The sequence below is a fragment of the Protopterus annectens genome, chromosome 10.part0 (assembly GCF_019279795.1).
Source record: "Protopterus annectens isolate FY-2018-M chromosome 10.part0, PAN1.0, whole genome shotgun sequence".
Classification (NCBI taxonomy): domain Eukaryota; kingdom Metazoa; phylum Chordata; order Ceratodontiformes; family Protopteridae; genus Protopterus; species Protopterus annectens.
In genome coordinates this window covers 1,718,439,364-1,718,461,772 of record NC_056744.1, presented here as the reverse complement: position 1 = coordinate 1,718,461,772, position 22,409 = coordinate 1,718,439,364, and the positions used below count along the sequence as shown (strand labels likewise).

Sequence of the window (22,409 nt, the reverse complement as noted above, 5' to 3'; positions counted from 1 at the left end):
GTATCACTCATTTTGGCAACTATTCTATCTAAAGAAAACCAACTGACATGACAGCAGCACTGAATAAAAAAAATTAGAAATAATTTATTACTTTAAAAGGTAGTGCTGTTTTAATCTCACAAATGAGATTAGTACTTCCTAATTAACTGTCAATCACGTGGTGTTAAAATGGTAACATGCCTTCTGCAAAAAGTTGTTGGGAGAAGATCATATGAAACATTGGACTCCAGAACACACAAAACATGGGCTGTTACAAAAGTTATACAGTCATATTAAAGTAAGGTATAAAACTTAGTGTATTAATCATGTTCTGAACCAAATATATATATATATATATATATATATATATATATATATATATATATATATATATATATATACACATACACACACACACATATACACACACACAATACCAAATTATACAGTTTTTGATTCAGAAAGTGTGTTTTGCATTTTGTTTTTTTTCTTCATCAGTTAAAGTACAACCTAGGCCGTGGTGGTGCAGAGGTTAGCATTGTCGCCTCACAGCAAGAGGTTCTCCTGTTCGATTCTATGCTGGAGCACCTTCTGTGTGGAGTCTGCATGTCCTCCCCACAGTCGTGTGATGTTTAAAGACATGCAGGCAGGTGCGTGAATGGGTGTGACTTCCTTGAAGGTTGGGGGTCGGGCTAGCAACTCGGCACCGTTAAAATCCACTGCCAATCATTAGCAGACCGGGGTTCCGCTGTGGCGACCCCTAACCAGGAAAAGTTGAAAGATCAGTTAATATCCAACCTGCTGTATTTCTATGCTAAATGCATCCAGAGGAGATTATTACTTTCTAGCACAACACTGTTGTGTTATGTGAAGCTAGAATGAAAATCTTAAAGGACCGCTACGGGCAAATGATGAAGAAAACATATATTTTTTATCTGGTCATGATTTACTACACCTCCCAAAGCTGCCTGCAGCAAAATAAGTACTCATTCCCAATTTTATTTTGTTTTTACTCACCTGCCCTCATGGGGGCAGACATCATGATTCCTTTGGAAAGCTAAATCTGTCCCATAATGCAAAGACTGAGAACAAATAGCCCTACCATTTGTTGTCAGACTAGACTTCCATTCACTTAGAATGGAACACTTGAAAAAAACTGCCAAGTCTGAGAGTCTGCAGCTCATATGTCATTGACTGGTATGCTCTGAGTTTTACAAATGTTGTTCCTACTGATGTACTACACATTCTCTGAAAGAAACTTGCAAAAGCGTCAACAAATTACTGAGATAAAAAGACTTTTCACAAGGAGCAGTTTTGCAAGTTTCAGTTCCTGGCCAGGTTACTCCTCCCATCTCCCCTCCTTCAGTGGGCTACAGTCTCACATTTCCAGCTTTACTAGATTCAACTATTTAGTCAGTTCTGCATGACAATAGACATAAAAAAAAAAAAAAATCACAGCCTGGTGTGCCACTAAATCTGTTCCCTTGTATTTATTTCTCTATGCCTCTTCACTTCTGAAAATCATTTCCCAGGAATAAAAAAAAAAAAGGCAAATGCATCAGTCCAAGTTTAGGCCAGTCTATCCATTTAAAATGTGCACAGTAAAATATTCAACTTGTAATGCATTTTGGCTGCTGACATGGTTATCTTTACATAGTTATTCTCTTATAGTATAACCTGAACTTATGGTATTTAATGATATATTTTACAACAGTTCTGTTTCTTAACAATGACCTCCCAAGCCTCTGATGTGAGTGACCTAGTACTTTTTCTTACTATTGTTTATCTAGTTTGTCTTAGTTGTATACCTGTAGCATGTCTCTCAGCAACAGACTCCTGGAGAAAACTTCCAAAGCAGATACTTGTATTGAAAGAGTAGCAGCAGCTGTAGCAGTGAAACTACACTCCAAAACAATGCACTCAAGCATAGTACTGACAAACACAGGGGAATGTATATGTCTGAATCAAGCAGTGATGAATTTGCTAGGGACTTCACTGAGCACAATTTTACTTTTAATCTCTCCATTTCATAATCCATAACATTCGCACCATACTTACAAAGGCACACCTCCACCTTCCACAAACACAGCTACCCACACCCACACAACATACCAGTCAAATTTAAGGCTTTTCCCACCTCTCTGCAAAACACTGCTGTAATGGCTTTGGCAAACAAATGAAAATGATTGACGGGTGTTGGTTCAAGACTCCCATCCATATCTCTCAACAGTATAGATTTTTGCAGAAAGTCCAGATTTTTTTGTCTATTTTTCATAAAATTGCAGTTTTCTGTCAAATCACTGGCAAATCATTTAACACTGAAGTCAGAAAGTTGACAGGCATTTGATTTTCAGACTTCATATCCTTAAGAAAATTCACTCTAATGCAAAACCTGTTTATCAACTTTCTAAGTTTGTAAGTGCAATATTTATAAATTGTCCCATTTTTGGGCCTTTGTCCCCTATTATTTATGGCCTTGTCCAGATTTCTTGTTCTATGATGTTGAGAGTTATGCTGCCATCCCTTCCTACTGGAGCCAGTCCACTGCACTTGCACAAGTGTCCCCCTCAGCAGGGCAGCAAGCAGGTATCCGTGCAGATTTGCTTTATAGTTCTTTTATACCACACACACACACACACTAAATCTTGTTGTCCATGTTATCTCTTCTTTTCCTTGGTTTTGTTTGTTTCTCTTACTTGTAATGTTACTTTTACATCACACACACACACACACACACACACACACACACACACACACACACACTAAATCTTGTTGTCCATGTTATCTCTTCTTTTCCTTGGTTTTGTTTCTCTTACTTGTAATGTTACTTTTACATCACACACACACACACACACACATCTCCTGCCTCCCATATCTACCCTAATTATTACTTCTAACAAATACTTCTTCTCACTCTTTCTTCTCTTCCCCTCCTCCTCTTTATCCACTATTTGAACTTTTCCACTCTGACATTTGCTTTAGGAGTAAATAATGAACTGTCACCCTTATGTCAGTACATTTCAATGCTACATAATATTGTATTTAGTCTAATAATAGGTTCATAGGTAGGTACTAGGCTATCGGCATAAGGGCCTAAGTAAGCCTAGCCAACAGGTTTCCCTGGCTTATGCCACCCAAGAAAGTTATTTTCCTATGCCACTGTCGAGCAGAGCCAAAGAAGTGATTCCCGGGATATATTTTTCTCCCATCCACTCAAAGATTTTTCTTAACAAGTGCTAATGAGGAACTTTGCTTGTCATAGATGGGTAGCTTGTTCCAGAGTATGGGAAGTCTCTGGGATAGGAATCTATCTCTCCAGCATGTCCTGTTTATTACGGTTACAAGGTTTAGGTCCCTAGAGCGTGTAGCTCAGAGGGATTGGGATTTCTTTAGGTGTAGCATGTCCAACAGCTCTAGGTTTGACATAGCTTTATATGTTAGGCAGAAATCACCTCAGAGTAGGCGATATGCTACGGAGTAAAGCTAGAGTTTTTTTAGATGGTCAGTGTACAGCATCTGTTTGAGGCCAGTAATCATCTTTGTGAGGTACTTCTGCGGCCTTTCCAGCTGCTGCAAATGTCTTGTGAGGTACATTCCAAAAGGGGCATTGTACTCTATAATGGGTGTCAAGTAAGGAGGAACAATGACCTCTATTTTTTCCTGTATGAGAACCCTTTTGTGATGAGGTGTGTCATGTAGAAGGACTTCCTGACTACTGTGGCGATGTGATTATCAAAGGAGAGACTACTGTCCACCTGAGTCCCAAGGTCTCATTCGGTGTTAAGTAGACTACCACCTATGTGGTAGCTCATAGGTACAGAGTTTTTACCAGAGGGGATGACAATGCACTTTTTGGCATCGAGCTTGAGGCCATGGCTCTAACACCAGGCATCTGTCTCAGTGAGGCCCTTCGGTAGGATGTCCACATCATTTGTGGACTCGACTATGGCTCCTAGTTTGAAGTCATCTGCAATCTTCGTTAGCCAGAGGCCTTCTGTGTTAGCCTGTACTTCAGAGAAGTAGATACCAAAGAGGAGAGGTTCCAGGACTGAACCCTGTGATACTCCACTTGTCACTGGTTTAATGTCAGATTTGGAGTATGCAACTTTTACAGTGTAGGTTTCTTCAGTGAGTCAGCACAACCCATCTTGTGACGTAGGGTTTTATACCTAGTTTAGTGAGTTTAGCTATAATTCCAGAATGGGGGATGGTGTAAAAAGCCTTGGCGAGGTCAAGATAGGCTGTGTGAACCACCTTAGCCTCATCGACTGCCTCAGAGAAGTCAATTAGGTTCAGGATGCATGATCTGCCTTTCACAAACCCGAACTGGGTGGGGTCCAGAGTTTGGAGGTTACCAATGTCTTTGTTTATGAGTTCCATGATGATATCTGACAGGGCTTAGTGGTAAATCACTTTGGCTATGGTGTGCAGGGTCCTGGGTTCGAGCCTTGCAGAGGATGTTTATTTTTTTTCAATCATACTCTCACCTCAGGCTTTGTGCCTGCTGAATGGCGCACAGGGACAGTTATCCCACTCCACAAGGGGGAGCCACCATGGACCCCGGGAACTACCGCCCCATTAGCCTGACGAGCCTGGTCTGCAAGGCCATGGAATGTATAATCATGGAACTTATAAACAAAGACATTGGTAATCTCCAAACTCTGAACTCCACCCAGTTCGGGTTTGTAAAAGGCAGATCATGTCTCCTAAACCTGATAAGTCATAGACAAGGGTAAGGTGGTTCACACAGCCTATCTAGATCTTGCCAAGGCTTTCAACACCATCCCCCACTCTGTAATTATAGATAAACTCACTAAACTAGGTATAAATCCCTATGTCACAAGATGGGTTGGCAACTGGCTCACTGACAGAACCCACACTGTGAAAGTAGCAAACTCCAAATTCAACTTCAGACCAGTGACAAGTGAAGTACCACAGGGTTCAGTCCTGGGTCCTCTCCTGTTTGGTATCTACCTCTCTGAAGTACAGGCTAACACAGAAGGTCTTTGGCTAACGAAGTTTGCAGATGACTGCAAACTAGGAGCCATAATCGAAACTCCTAATGATGTAGACATCCTACAAAAGGGCCTCACTGAGACAGATGCCTGGTAAGCCATAGCCTCAAGCTCAATGCCAAAAAGTGCATAGTCATCCCTTTTGGAAAAACTCTGTACCCATGAACTACAACATAGGCAGTAGTATACTTAACACCAAAAGTGTGATAAGAGACCCTGGGACACAGGTGGACAGTATTCTCTCATTTGATAATCACATCGCCAAAGTAGTCAGGAAATCCTTCTATGTGGCACACCTCATCACAAAAGGTTTCTCATCCAGAAAAAAAGAGGTCATTGTTCCCCTCTACTCATTACTCATTAGACCCATTATAGAGTACAACGCCCTTTTTGGTATGTACCTCACAAGACATCTACAACAACTGGAAAGGCCGCAGAAATACCTCACAAAGAGGATTACCGGCCTCAAACAGATGCCCTATGCAGACCGTCTCAAAAAACACCAGCTTTACTCCGTCACATATCGCCTACTCAGAGGTGATCTCTGCCTAACATACAAAGCTATGTCAAACCCAGAGCTTTTGGACATGCTCCACTTAAAGAAATCCCAATCCCTCTGAGCTACACACTCTAGGGACCTAAACCTTGTCACCACAATAAACAGAACATTCCGGAGGGATAGATTCCTGTCCCAGAGACTTCCCATACTCTGGAATAAACTACCTATCTATATCAAACAAAGCTCTTCATTAGCACTCAAGAAAAATCTTGATGATTGGATGGGAAATAGGAAATTCACCCCGGGGATCACCTCTGTGGCTCTGCTCGACAGTGGCACAGGAAAATAATTTTCTTGGGTGGTAAAAGCCAGGGTACCTTTTTGGCTGGGCTTGTATAGGTCCCAGGGCTGATAGCCTAATACCTACCTATGAACCTATACGTTCCATGGCCTTGCAGACCAAGCTCATCAGGCTAATAGGACGATAGTTCCTGGGATCAGTGGTGGCTCCTCCTTTGTAGAGTGAGATAACTATTGCTGTGTGCCATTCAGTGGGCACAAAGCCTCATGTGAGGCTATGATTGAACATGGTGCTTAGGTGGGGAGCCAGTTCATTCTGAAGTCGTGTAAAACACAGCCTGGGATGTTGTCCAGTCCTATGGATGCTGTGTCTTTGGCTTTAGAGAGTGCAGCTTTTACCTGTGTAGTTGTGATTACAGGGACTCTGCATTCTTCCTGTATAGATATGGGCCCTTTAGGGTGTGAGAGGGTGATAAAGTTAGCACTGAACCTATCTGCCAAAATGTTGGCAATATCAGTTGCTTCTGTAATTTTCATGCAGTTGTGCTGTAACACAGAGCAGATCTGGGTGTTGCCATTGAGATTCTTGACAAAGGTATAGAATGCTTTGTGGTTGTCCTTAGAATCAGTGGCGATTTTATTTTCATAGCTAGCTTTGGATGCTTTTATAAGGGATCTCAGCGTCTTACTGAGGCTGACCAGGGAGCTCCACCACTCATGGGATTTTACTCTTTTTTGCAACAGTTTCTTCCTTCTGTTGTACAGTTTGTTTATGGCAGGGGACCACCAGATTGGCTTCCTTTTTTTTGGTGGATAGCTTCTTGGTTCTGTTTGGGATAGCACAATCCATGCACTCATGTAAGTGCTTATAGAGTGCATTTGTGTAGGATTCAGCAGTCATAACTGTATTGGCCGTCTGCATGGGTGTCATGAAGTTTGCCACTTCTGTCTTAAGAAGCATGAAGTTGGCTATGGAATAATTTTTTTCCATGGTTTCCTTAATGGGGGTGGGAGCGGGATGTGGATATCTAGGGTGATTGGGTGTGGAACACCGGTCATTCATGTTGGTAATGACTAGGTCTAGGATATTGTTGCCCTTGGTGGGGGTGTGGATAAGTTGATCCAGGGCACTGGAATTTATGAATTCCAGAAAGCGTTGAGCAAAGGAGTTGGTACATGAGTAGTTTTCCCAGTTAATGGTGGGGTAGTTGAAATCGCCCATTATTAGGGTGTTTGAACCCAAATATTTTCCAGTATATCATGAAAAGGGGAGTGGGAATCCTGGAGCATGATGGGGGATCTGTAGCAAACTACAATTTGGATTGCAGTTTTGCCCAGAGTTAGTTGCACTTGGATAACCTTGGATGCATTATGCTGAGCAACTAGCCTGGAGGTGTGGATATCCTTAATGAATATGGGCACACCTCCACCTTTGGTGTTCCGGTCCAGGTTACGTGGCCGAAAAGTGTGGTATGAGTTATAGCCTGGTAGTGCAGGGGTGCTCTTTGGAGCCTTGAACCAGGTCTCAGTCACTGCACAGGTATCTCTATGTTCTCCATTTTAAGGAGTGCCTTGAGTGAGTGCATTTTGAGATTTAGACTTCTAGCATTGAGTAGCATTACCCTCATTTTTGCTTGCCTGTTCCTGTTACATTTGAAACCTGTCTGAAAAAGGCACTACAGGGGCGACAAGAGCCTTAACCAGTATCCGGAATCCCATGGGCGACAGGTGCAGGCCATCTCTGGTAAAGCATCATGGTCTGTCGACCATGTCGTCCCAGGCAGACAGATACTGGATCCCCTTAGAATGACACCAGAGGCTTAGCCAATTGAAGTCAATCATTTTGTCCTTGTACTGCAGTATCATTCTGGGGGATGGCAGAATGCTACTCAGGGCTAGGGTCATACCTCCCTGGGCTACAAGATCGGAGAGCTCTTCCATGTCTCTCTTCATGTGGTCCAGGGAGGCATGTCTCAGGTCATTCACACCAACACGGACAATGACAGAGTCATATTTGTACTTGGTTGTGGAGTGACCTGAATGCATGGGTTATGTGGCAGATCCTGGCACCTGACAGGCAGCTGACAGTAACCTTCTCCTTGTTTAGCCTAGTAAGTGGGACATCAGTGTGCCTGACTATAGTCACCTATGACTAGTGTGTTGGGTACGTTGTTTTGCCTAATATATTATATATGTTATAATATATATATATATATATATATATATATATATATATATATATATATATTTTTTTTTTTTTTTTTTTTTTTGTAAGTTTTGGATTTTTCTTGGTATACTGATTGATTTTCTTAGTATATTTTATTTATTTTCCATTTGTTTACCAGGTTAGTCCGACTGGACAGAAGATGACCGATTTCAGCGGAGGCTGGGGGAGAAAAGCCCCAGATACATAGTAAGCAATTATAAAAAATAATAAAAATAAATTATACAAACATAGCTATTTTGTACAAAGAGCATAGAAAATATCAAAGGAGTAAAATCAGAGTTTTACAATTGATGCAGCATAAACAGCGGTTAGAATATTGAGAAACAATTAAACAAGATAATATACAACAAATATACAACTGCTTGAACATAAATTCAGAAAGAAGTTTCCATAGACAAACAGGGTTATAAACTAGAAATCATAACTACATTGATATGATTTATATTGCATTTATCTTGTTTTAATGATGGTATGTGTGTATTATTGTACGTGTCATATGTGCACAAATATTTGTATTAATCTATATATTTACAAGTATATTGACAAAGTACTGGGTCACATCAGAGGCTTGGGAGGTCATTGTTAAGAAACTGAGAACTGTTGTAAAGCTTGGCATTGAATACCATAAGTTCAGGTTATGCTATAAGAGAACTATGTAAAAATAACCATGTCAGCAGCCAGAATGCATTATAAACTGAATGTTTTACTGTGCACAATAAGAAATGGATAGATTGGCCCAAACTCTGGACTGATGTGTGTGCTTTTATTTTATTTTTTTTTTTGTATTCCTGGGGAAATGCTATTCAGAAGTGAAGAGACATATAACGGAAAGGTTTTAGTGGCACACCAGGCTGTGATTTTTTTTTATGTCTATTGTCATGCAAAGCTGACAAAATAGATGAATCTACCCAAGCCTGATATGTAAGACTGTAGCCCACTGAAGGAGGGGAGATGGGAGGATTAACTTGGCCAGGAACTGAAACTTGCAAAACTGCTTCTTGTGAAAAGTCTTTTTTATCTCAGTAATTTGTTGACACTTTTGCAAGTTTCTTTCAGCGAATGTGTAGTACAGCAGTAGGAACATTTGTAAAACTCAGCGCATACCAGTCAATGACACATGAGCTGCAGACTCTCAAACTTGGCAGTTTTTTTCAGGTGTGCCATTCTAAGTGAATGGAAGTCTAGTCTGACAACAAATGGTAGGGCTATTTGTTCTCACAGTCTGTGCATTGAGACAGATTTAGCTTTCCAAAGGAATCACAATGTCTGCCCCCGTGAGGGCAGACAAGAGTAAACAAAAATAAAATTAGGAATGAGCACTTATTTTGCTGCAGGCAGCTTTAGGAAGTGCAGTAAATCATGGCAAGATAAAAAAATATATATGCTTTTTCATTGTTTACCCGTAGTGGTCCTTTAAGCAAAGGAAAGGGAAAATGAAACTGAGAATTAAGAAAAATATAATGCTGCAAAATAAGTATATAAATTCCTCTTCACCCCTCTTTCCCCTCCCCTTCTTCGTCTATTTCTGTCTTTTATTCACTACTTATCCAATTTTGACACTTTAGTTGTGCTTAGAATGTTCACTAATATATTTTAGTTAAACAAATGCCATAATATGCTGCATCTTAAAGAACTGGTGTTGATTCAAAGGAGAGTACACTTTGGGAAAGAAAATGCTCTTTAACATAAAAAGAACAAATGGCGAATGCTGGTGTCATATAAAAGTTAAAATCTGGAGGAAAAACGGTGCAAGATTTAAATTCATTAATGCCTACTGGCAGATAGTAAAGTATGACATTCTTGGTTGTCAGTAAGCTGGACTGCAACTGTCTAGAAGAGAGTCTGAAAGAACATTAAATGTTAGAAAATCATTTGTACTGAACACAAAAAATAGATTTTGACAATTCTTGACCAAATGAAATAATGTTCCCGCATTTAATGTCCATATTTGTATCACTGAACACTGCAGATTCAGTACCACAATTAAGTTAAAATGAGACAAAGCTGTGTGTGTGGGGGTCTGCCTTACAAGTGCTGTTGGCTTGAATGGGACAAGGTAGTCTACATAGTTAGCACTGCAGGTATGATCAACACTAGTGTGTGTGTGTGTGTGTGTGTGTGTGTGTGTGTGTGTGAGTCTGCCTTTCGAGTGCCTTACAAGTGTTGTTGGCTTGAATGGGACAAGGTAGCCCACACAAGTAGTACTGCAGGTATGATCGACACTACAGTGTGATCAGTGCTGTTGTTGAGTTAATTCGAAAGAATATTATGTACCTGTAATAATGCAAGAAACTGCAATGCTGGACAGAGCACTTATCCAACTTATAAATAAATAATTCCTGGAACAGCACTTTAATACAGGAATTAAACCTCAGAATAAATGCTTCACTTCCTATAATAAGGCTACACTTACCTACTGATACCAAGCTTTCATAGTTCTGCATCATCACTTCCCTGTGTAGGTCCTTGTCTTGTTTAGTTAACATCTTCCACTCCTCTTCTGAGAAAGTGACAGCAACATCCTCAAATATTTCTGGTGCCTGCAAAAGATACATGGTGTTCATTACCCCCGTTTTTACAGCATGCAACAGAAAAATCTGCAGTTTTCAGATGGAACCATTGTCATTTGTTATCAGAAGTGTAGGTGCCATGGTACCACAGTAACACAATACTTAGCCAAGAATAAATGGTGACACTTTGTTGGCTGCATAGTAGTGTGGAGTCATATGGGTGGTTGACTTTAACAAATTGGTTCAATCCATGTGAATGCCAAGTATTGATTTTAAAATGCATGCAGATTCTAATAAAAAGCTTTTTATGTCCACAGATCTGTTATAATTAACTAAGCTGCTCAACAGGAGACATTTCAGACAATTAAAGCTGACCTGTCTTCATTACTATTTCTTTCTGTCACTGTAAATACATTTAACTAAAAGCAAAAACTGGTAATTTCCATCTGTTTTTATTATTTTTTCAGTTTGTTTTCACCAAGTGACTTGCCAGGTCTGTAATTTTGACTTACCTCTATGGGCTTCCTTCATTTTATTATTCTCCTGTCCTTGCTGTACATTATAACACTTTACAACAGCTGAGGGAAATGCAAAACTCAAAGGTACAGTGATAAGCAGTTCAGTGAAAAATAGTTTGAAATTATGAGAAGTGAATAAGTATAGCCTGCCCAGCAGCCTTAATGTTTTAATGCATTAAATTGAACAGTGCATAATTTAGGTTTATTTAAACATAGCCAGTGCACTTTTTCTTAAGGCTAAAAAGTAATGATATCTAAAAACTGTTTTTCACATCTGGGAGGGGAATAGAGATGAGAAAAGAACAGGCAACACTCAGTGTAGGTGGGAACACAGGCTGTAACATGCGTTTTAGCATGAGTAACCATAATTTTACATTATGTAATGCCTGTGGGTTTGGCTGTTGATTTGGGACAATTGTTCCTATGGTTTACCTTCATAACAGCAAAACACAGTGGTGCGATTGCTCATATGAGCGAATTGTAACCACGAAACTTAAAACAGCGACAGTTGTACATGTTCGAAAATCAGCAAATCGAAAATCTGATTCACTGATTTTCGAACATTAATGTTGAAAAAATAATTAGATAAAGTGTAATGCAGGGGCCAAGCCCCACTGCAACCCCCAGACCCCCCTACTTTATTATTCGAACTCCAAGATCGCACTACAGTGGGGAAAGGAACCATTTCCTGATCCCCACTATAGTGCAATCTGCCCTGGAATGTTACATGTGCAATGAACGAATCTCACTGTGCATTCGCTCATTGCACATTCAAACCTTTTTCTCTTCGGCGTTTGCAAACTTTGCAAATTGCCTTTCGGAAAATTGCTGTTCACCCTTGTGCGATACGCACATCTAAAGGTAAACTGTTCCTATTTGTAGGGTTAAACTTCACTTGTTGAATATATTTGTGCATTTGTTCTAAGTTAATGCAGAATAGGGTGTTCCAAGAATGTATTTTAGTATTTTATCTGTAGGTTTTCATTAAAGCAAAAAGCCTTGAAAATGTGGCATACGTTCAAATTGAGATGAGAGGAAACTGTATAAGATATTACCCTGCCAAACACTGGTGTGTGCATGTAAGACAAAAGATAGAAATACACATTCAAAAAAAAAAACTGCCATGTATAATGGGTAGGTACAACAGCTTTTTATTAAAATAACTGCTCTATCCATATAACCTTAGAATGTAAATGTCCTTACAGGTATAGACAGACAGTAGACAGCACTGAACTATATTAATAAATGCAGAGTGCAAAAAGCAATGCTGCAGAAGACATGTTTGGAAAGAAATAAGCATATGGATTTTGACAAAAAGGATTTCAGGATGGATATTCAACAAAATACAAAGGACAAAAGAAAAAGGAAGTAACAATACTGGATTGCTAGAGTGGCTACAATAGTGACAGAAGAGCAAAAAAGGATAATAATGTTAGATTTGTGATAGTAAGGGATTATTGATAAGGGAGGAGGATTATGCTGGCACAAATTTATATTCTACCTAAAACTGCTATTATGGAGATTAAGAAAATTTGGGGAGATGTAATCAGTTTTCAGCAGGGAATATTACTTATAGGTGGGGACTGCAATTTGATTTATAATGGTGAGTATGCATCTGGGGTGCCCAGAAGGGAAAATATAACAAAATAAATTTAAGAAAATATTTAGTATGGAAGACACAGATTTGGTTGAAGGAACTCTGACAGAATTTATATATTATTCTCAAAGGTACAATACTTTGGTCTAGACTGGAGAGAAATTATATTTCACAAGAATGTGCATTTTATGCACAGATAAAAATTAAGATAAAATGTAGGGTAATGAGCAAAAAGAGAGTGATTTTTTCTGACCTGTTAAAAAGAAAGGAATTTAAGTAACGGGTAATGGAAATTATTCAAGAATAATTAGTAGGGATAGCAAGCGAGTGGGAAATATAAAAATAAAATAAAAAGAGATATGCTTAAAAAGTAATAAGAATTATTTAGAGTGGCTGACAAAAGTTAAAATATTACAGAATAAGGGGAATCTAACTAGAGTGCTAAAGGGAAAATAAGGGACTTCCTCGATAATATGCATGAGTTTAGAATGATCACTGTTATCGCCGTTAAGCAACTATTTTCACATAAAAAATCCAGAGCAGAAAAACTTTTAGTAAAATAGCTTATCCAACAGAAAGTAGAAAGGGTCATCATCAAACTTAACGAGTCAGTGGCAAGAAAAACAGAGATCCTACTGAGGTGTTAGAGCTCTTTCTGAAATTTTATGAAAATCTGTATAAAGCAAAAGAATGTGGAAACCAAGAAAGAGCACAAACAGCAATATTTATGGAAGACTAAATTATGCCAAGGTTAAAAGAAGAGGAGACGCAACAACTAATAGTAAGACAGGAAAAGATAAAATAAAACTGGTAATATATAAGCAATCTGCAGGTAATTCTGAAGGAACAGATGGTACTCCCATTGAAATTAGAAGGGAATAAAGTGATAAACATCTGGAAGATTTTTTAACAGTATTTTACAAGGGGGGAAAGCACCAGCTTCTTGTAAGAAGGTGGAGATGGCTGTATTAACCAAAAAAAAGGGCAAAGTCCCAGCTTCATACAAACCCATTTCAATTTTAAATCATTATTACAGAGTATTTAGGCCAATACCAGCAAAAAGAATGGCAAAGGTGTTGTCAGAATTGACAGATATGGTAAGTGTTATTTTGTGAAGGAGAGTCAAACATTCGACAAACATTAACACAACGATGACCCAGAATGAAGCAGAATCTAAGAACATATGCAGTTAGTGAGTTTTGATGTAGAGAAAGCATTCAACACAGTAGGCTGTGATTTTGTGAGTAGGGCAATGGAAACATTTGTATTCCCAGATACAATAACAAGGTTAAATATAGGAATATATGAAGGATCTGAGGCAATTTCTTTTCACATGGTAAGTGGACTGTCTATTGACCCTATTCAACCACAACCAAAGCTAAAATACATCACAGTCTTTCAATCAACAATATTACATACAAAGTAAGTACACAGCAAAATTTAGAACATAATAGTCAAGATTCAATCTTTCCCTATATGCATTCAAAGATAATGTCAGAAAGTACTGAGAAAAGAAAAATATACATAAAATGCAAGCTAAGGTATGCATAAAATACAGTGCAGTCACACATATAATACATAAACTCCATGCTTATGTGAAATATATGCACACAAGATGCCACATTAAGAGGGGGCAGGTTTTTTTACTCATTATATGGGATGGGAATGGGAGAGGTCCTCTCTTATAAGTTGTCTGAACAGAGGAACCAGGCAGGGGTGTCCTCATTTCCCCCTTGTTATTTGCTTTCTTTTTCGAGCCATTGGCAAAAAAAATAATGGACTCAGAAATTCAGGGATATGGTTGGCATATAGTATCAAGAAAAGTTGGCTTTATTTGCAGATATTATTTTGCACTTGACATCCAGAAAAGCACATATCTGTACTGTGGAACATTTTGGGACAATTTCAAGTCTTTTAGGGACATTATGAAGACAAAACAAAGGCAAAAGCAGTAAATTATGTACCCACAAATGAACTGGTTCAGTAGTACCCATATTTATGTTGTTTGTCTTTTTGGCTTTTCCCGGTTGGGGATCACCACAGTGGGACTCCGGTCGGCTAATGATTGGCAATAGATTGTTTTATGGTGCCGAGTTGCCAGCCCAACCTTCAGCGAAGACACACCCATTCACGCATGTCTTTCGGAGGCCATTCGATCATGGGGAGGACATGCAGACTCCACACAGAAGGCACTCCAGCCGCGAATTGAACAGGAGAACCTCTTGCTGTGAGGCAACAACGCTACCGCTGTACCACCGCGGCTTAGTACCCATATTTATGTGGACATGTATTATGAAGTATTTAGCAGTATGGATTGAAAGGCTTCTGTTATGGCAGCTAAGGATATGTGAGAAGTAACTAAACAAAGCACACGACAAAAAACGAGAAACTGGAAGTGCTTGTTTATGGACATTGATTGTAAGATGCAGGCAGTAAAAATGTTTAGTCCCTTTAGATTTATATGCAAGTCAGGCACATTTTTATCAACTAGAAGAGGTTAAGGACTGTAATTACTACAGAGTTGAATGAATTCATCTGGGAGGGGAAAAGTGCAAGACTTAAGTGGAATAAGCTGATCCTCTCAATAGAACAAGATGGTTTAGGATTATCTGATTTGAAGGGATATTTTAGTGCTACACTTTGTCTCATCAACATACAATCAGAAGGCTATAATTCAAAGTGGAAAGGGATGATGATAAAGTGAGGTGGGAGAGTTCAAGAAATGAGAGAAATTAGAAAGGAGACTTTTGCCAACAAGGATGACTGCAACTACAGGTACATAAATAGACAAGGGGGACTGGAATTTAATGGAAATAACTGGCAAATGACCAACCAAATAACTAGAGAGGGAAAAGTAATCAGAGTGGGATGAGACCAAGCAGAAGTTTGGACTGCCTTCCCTACCAGGGATTGATTTCAGGGTACAGGCAAACAGAGCAGGATATAGGATTCCTAAGTGAAAGCCCTGCTCTGGTAGAGGTTTTTAGATGAAGGTAGAACACATGCTTTTTTTAAGGGATAATTATGAGGTTAGACAACCTTGGGAAGAGAAACTGGAAAAACAATTTACACGGGAACCATGGGATGACATACGTATGACCCCAAGTATGCAGCAAAGTCCAGAAAGTTTAGAATTTTTGCTTGGAAATGTTTGCATAGGTGTTTTTACACCCAAGTAGACTTCAAAGATTTTTTTTCCTCGGATAGATAGTAAATGTTGGTGGTATGATGGGAAAGAAAAAGGGTAAATGGGAACAATGTTTTTGGGGAGTGCAGTGAGTTGGCAGATTTTAACATTTCTTTACAGACTGCTCTGTCATAAATATTAGGGGAGCAAATGGCTGCAAGTTAGAAAATTGTTCTTTTCAGATGGGAAAAAGAACCCAAGTAAGACCTTATTTAGTTTAATTCTCTTGGCTGCTAAAAAGACAATTTACAGAAAGTGGAAATCAAAATCTAAACCAACTGTAGTTTAAGCAAAGAATATTGTAAGAGCGACAGAAGAGGGAAGGAGTAAATTACGTCAAAACAAATGGAATTTCTGGAAACAATACTTGCAGAATAATGTTGAGAAGGAGTGAGTTTTAAGGTAAGGCAGGACCTGACCAACTTGCATAACGTTGGACTGAATGACAATGGTTGTAAAGAAGGAAAACATATGCAATGCATAATGTACACAAATGGAAAATGTTAAATTGAAATGTATGTTCCTAACTTTTATGTGATCATTTAATAAAGGTGTTTCTTAAACAAAGACCTGTGATCATTACATCTTTGATGATAACACCAATACAGTAAATTGTGCAACTGTTACAATACACAACCCTGTGACATATTACAATTAATGGGTGTGTAGACCTCCAAAGCAAAGTTGTGATGGCCTAGAAGTAGTAACACATTTCTTGCATGAAACACATGAAGGAAAATAATATTACATGGGGATTTAAATTTACCAGAAACAGACTGGAATAACATAACATTAATAAGCAAATTATTTACAGTTCTAGAATGTAAACAAACCTACCATAGAACAGATCATACAAAATGTTGTTTGTTTTTCTAAGGAGAGGACTGTTAGTTCATTTTAAAACCTTCGATGTGCAGTGATCATGGAGTCATTAAGCAATGACCCATGCCTGGGTATGGGTAATGCTGGATTTACCCACGGTTGGTGTGGTTTGGTCATGAGGGTGAATCCTGAGTGGCCAAACAAAGACAACCATGGGTAATTCCAGCATTACTCACACCCAGAAGTGGGTGATTGCTATTATACAATGACATTATTTAAGAAAAAAAATACTTACTTTTCTTAAATAATGGCATTGTATAATGCCTCTGTGCTGCCCTTCCACAGCTGTCCAGTATTCTGCGGCAGTTCTGATGTACTGCGCATGTGTATGCTTAAGCAGTACATCAGAGCTGTGTGCGCGGAAGCAACTAAGAAAGGAAGATCTCCGTTGCTTTTTAAATGTATCTCGCTATGTTAAAAGAGTTTAACATAGTGAGATAGCTTTAAAAAAAGCAACGAAGATTTTCCTTTCTCCGTTGCTTTTTTTTTTTTAAAGCTCTCTCGCTATGTTAAACCCATTTAACATAACGAGACAGCTTTAAAAAAAAAAAGCAATGGAGAAAGGAAGATCTCCGTTGCTTTTTTTTTAATCTAGCTCGCTATGTTGAACCCATTTAACATACCGAGATTACAGCAACGGAGCTCTTCCGTTCTCCGTTGCTGTAAAAAAAAAAAAAAAAAAAAAAGACTTATACTAATGGAAAAAGTCCAGGCAACCGGACCTTTTTCCATTAAGTCTGATTTACAATGGGCACGCTGACCAATCAGCGTGCACATTTTGGAATATTGATGGGGGGGGGGTCATTGTATAATAAAGATTAAACTACTGCGTGATAACTTCATCAAACTTGAAATCTAAACCAGTGCACAGAGGATTAGACTATATGGAAGCAAAATAGCCATTAAGCAATACTAATTGGAGTGATTCTTTCAGTGGAAAGACAGAAGAAGAAAACTGGCCATTTTTAAGAGAAATTGTTTGAATATAAAAAAAAATGTTTAAAATCAGGACCTAGTCACACAAGTTCAGGAGGATATATTTCCACAAAAATATGATACTTAATCAATATGAGAGATACAAATATAAGAAATGGAAACAAGGATGAACTATAACTTTGAAAACTGAAATGAACAAACTGGACAGACAAATTAAACAGTGTGAGACAAAAATCAGGAAACATTTTTAAAAAAATGCACAGAAAGATAATAAGCAGAATAGGAAACCAAATATTTTATAGATATACAATCTGGGGTAGGAGTAAAGACAAACAAATAGATAAACTAAAAATTTCTTCTCAAACACAACATATTTCAGATGTATTTACAAAACCTTTTGAAAATGGTTTAGCCCCACAAAGGGGGAGATAATCTGTCTCAACATCTAGCTAACTTCAGATCTGAAATTAAATTAAAATGAAAAGTACAGTATAAACTGGACCCAAACAAAGCATACAGAGAAGATGGAATCAGTAATGACCAGAGAACACTTCAATAAGAACTTATGGTGGCACTATATCTGTTAAGCACGGGGAAGCCTCCTCAATATTGGAGACAAGCACTTGTTAATCCCATCTATAATGGAAAGGGGAAGAGGACATACTGGTATCAAAGAAGTCACTGTAACTACAATCTACATCACACCAAATACCAGTTCCGCTAATATAGACGATGTACTATTATGGGCCAACAATAACATTGCCCAAGAATGTAATAATGGACTACTCATAATGAAGGCTCTAACAAAGTAACTCTGTATTACTTTATTTATTAAGTCCCTCATGAGATTCAATAAAAAGACTAAAAGAATAGTCCTTGCTTGGATAATAAGCAATTCCCCTAACAATCTCAGCTGCTGGCTCAATTCCAGACTCTCTAAGTGATCATAATTCCACAGATGCCATGCAACAGTGGTATAAATACATCTCATACAACCTAGTCAGAAATTTCACACATTTTACTTCAAACATCCTTTACCTCTATATTAAGCCAAATCAACTGATCTTTCCTAAAAACACTGCCTCTAGATCAAGTATTTGAAAATTTTAATTTTTGTTATCAGTTCTCCATAGTCAAGCTCCAGTAAGCAAACAATAGCTAACAGGTAGTACAAGAAAGAGAAGCATGGAAACAATGGTATAAAGTCAAAACTGAAACCTACAGTAAAGAAAATAAAGTACATCACTTCTTCCTATTGGCAAACTCTAGAACCTATCACAGTGGGCTTTTAAAGGAATTCCTCTGGCTAACTGTTAACAGCAGGGACATTCTCCAACTGAACCAAAAAAGCAGCAACAAACCAGTAATCCACAGAAAAGCAAATGCAGGCCAAAGGATTCCACAAAGAAGAAGCAATAAATCCACTTTATTTATACAGTAGTAAAAGGTTAGTGCTTTTGTCCTAGCTTGTTTCAAGGACGAAAGCGCTAACCTTTTACTGCTGTATACATAAAGTGGATTTATCGCGTCTTCTTTGTGAGTCCTTTGGCCTGCATTGGCATTCTCCAACTGGATACCATCTTGCACAAAATTATCAAGTCACACATCACCTGCCAACAAATACAAAGACGACTATCAAATTTATCATCTACTACCCTGTAACAACAGCAACGATGCTTTCTCAATGAACAGACCCATTGAGGCCTAACAATAGACGAAAGAACAATTTACAAAACAGGCCTTGCCTTAAGGAATAATGTTCCATTTGTCATTAAAAATCAACAAACTTTGAAGTATTTTAAAATAAGTGTTTCTTGATCAAGAAAATGAATGCAGATTCGTCAGAAACAAAGGGCTGAGAAATACAGGTAGATCAATTTATTGCAAATATTATCTTATCATAGTTAAATTATTTGACAGTGCTTCTTGATATCCTAATATAAAAACTGTAAATACTTAAGCAAAATATTTGTATGCTGACCAAACTGTTTATTAACACTCTAATAACCTCTGATCACTTCTGCAAATTGTTGTTTTTTGCAACTTACTGTATTTGTTTGCTTACTTGTTACTGTAAATGATTATATTTTGCATCATCTCTGACCACTACTGTAAATCATTTGGTACCACTAGTTACTACTGTGGATCTCTGCATTTATTTATTGATTTTTGTTTACTAGGATGGTCTGGTTAGGCACTCAGGCCCTTTTCAGTGGAGGCCCGAAGAGAAAAACTCCATGAGAGTTACAAAAAATTACAATTAATTTACAGAAAATAAAACGAATTGGAAATGCGGTCTTAGAATCATCCAATGTGTAATATAACAAAGACAGAGATTTCCGTAGGAATGCTATACAATTAAACAGGTTGCATTTACATATACAGCAATATACAAATTTAATTTACGACGTGATTAAAAGTAATATACAGTTATAAATATAGACAGGATTTAATTACATTTACAGGACAAGGTAGGACAGTCGGAGTGATAGGGGCTAGTGATAGTCCAAAGATGAGACAGAGTGAAAATTAGTCAAGGTGTGAACAAGAACAAAGCCAGGAAGAGCTTAGGGGCTGTTTTAGGCTATGCTTAAAGCTAGATGGACAGCTGTCCTGTATTAGTGGGACAGGCAGGGGTTCCATTGTCTGATGACACAGGATGAGTATAGTGAGTCTCCAGCTGTATTACAGGATTTGGAAGTTATTAGTAGGCTCTGGTTACCTGAGCAAAGGCAACATGTTGGGGAGTAGTGCATGAGAATGTTTTGTAGAGGGCACGTGTGTGGTTTGTGCATTATTTTCTGGGCAATTTGAAGTTGAGGGAATGTAAGGTGATTAAGTTATTCTAGCCAGTTGTGCATCTTTAGTGTGGTGTGTACAGCAGGATGAATTCGCTGCAAACTTGACTATTTTTTACAGCATGCCTCAACTTTATTTAGTAGGGCGGCTTGAATGTTGGGGAACACGGGTAATGCATACAAAAGGGAGTGGAGAAGGCAGGATGATGCTAATGATTTTCCTGATGAGTCTGTCAGAGGAGAAGGAGACAGTGATAGGAAAGACAGTTCATTGGTTAGGGATGGTTGGATATTGTGTCAAATGGGTATGACAGATCTAGGAGCGGGGAGGATGATATTAAGTTAACACCATTTCTACTAGTATTTAGGGTTTCTGAGAAAGTAAGCAGAGATGCTGTTGCGCTGTGATGTCATTAAAGGACAATTAGTGTGGGGGAGAGTACCTTGTTGTTCATGAGTAACAGGAGTGTATGCATCTTTTGTCAGGGGGAGAGATTTGCAATGGAAATGTAGGTGAAGAGGTCTGTGGCGATGCACCTTTGTGAAGTGGTACAATATATGATTTTTTTTCCAGTGGGTACATAAACTAAGTACCAAGATGTGGTATGCCAGGACATCGGCAGCTAACTTAAGATAATTTGGTCAGTGTTTGTCAGCAGCTGATGCAGAGGTTTTCAGTTTTTGAAGATAACTTTTGATAGCTGAGGTAGGTATTTGGTGGAAAGAAATGAGAGGGGTATTCTGAGTATTGTTGGTGCGGAAAGAGAGATGGGAGTGTGGATTAGATTCTAGTACAGAGACAACAGATTGAACGAACTGTGTGTTGAACTGGATAGCTATGGGGTCTGTGTCAATCTTTGTGATTGAGGATTGGGTGGCGATTTGACCAGGGTATAGCAAAGTTTTTATGGTTGTCCAAACTGTTTGGGATTGTGATAATATTTGCCTTGAAGTGAGTGAAATAATGTAATTTTGTCTAGTTTGAACTGTTTACACGACTTCCAGGCTTTGTCTCTATCTAGCATGAGCTGTTTGATTCCTTTGCTGTCTTTTGTTCTTATGGGTTAAGGATGGTTTTACTGAAATGGGTAACAGCATCTTCTAGTGGTAGTTTATATATATATATATATATATATATATATGTGTGTGTGTGTGTGTGTGTATGCATATATATATATATATATATATATATATACACATATATATATGTGTGTGTGTATATTTATGTATGTGTGTGTGTGTATATATATATATATATATATATATATATTATATACACACACATATTATATATATATATATATATATGCATACACATTATATAATATATATGTATGTATATTTATAAATATACACACACACACACACACATATATATATATATATATATATATATATATATATATATATATATATATATAACAAACATATATGAGTATTCCGATTCCGACTGTAGAAGAAGAGGTAGTTTATAAAGGTGTCTGTTAAAATGAAGAGTTTGCATGCTGTATTTTGGGGGGTAATTAGTTTGTCTTGTAATAAATGTGGGGAGATGGTTTCCGATGTTGTCTGGGAGACAAACAAAGGTGTTTATGGTTGATGGTGAAGTGGTAAGGATCCTGTCTGATAATGATATAGGTCTGGGTTGTTCTCTCTGATGTAGCTGTAGCTGAAGAGGGCCCAAGTTCCTAACAGGTAGAAACTGTGCTTAATTCTGTAGTTGATGGGGTGTTTTTTGACTAGTAGTATAGAGTTGGGGAAAAATACAGTGATGGGGAAGGGGAGTGTGGTAGGATGTGGCAATGGTGAACATATTTATACTTAAGTTAGGGGAAGGTAGATTTAGTTGGATGGAAGTTATCTGCTATTTTTGCTGCAGCAGATTGGGAGAAGTGAGTTAGATGGGCCTTTGACAGGAGCTTGCAAGTTGAGTCGTTACGTCAGTTGGATGCCTCAATGAA

At 38.2% G+C, this 22,409-nt stretch overlaps 1 protein-coding gene across 2 annotated transcripts in view; it reads right to left on the bottom strand.

Moving 5' to 3' along the window:
* The window catches only part of LOC122813950 (zinc finger protein 883-like), an 846,666-nt gene that overhangs the window by 776,416 nt on the left and 47,841 nt on the right, over positions 1–22,409 (bottom strand). For both annotated transcript variants that reach the window (XM_044086495.1, XM_044086494.1), the window contains one exon: positions 10,434–10,560. In XM_044086495.1, coding sequence (XP_043942430.1) covers positions 10,434–10,560 — 127 coding nt within the window. The remainder of the gene's footprint in view (positions 1–10,433; positions 10,561–22,409) is intronic.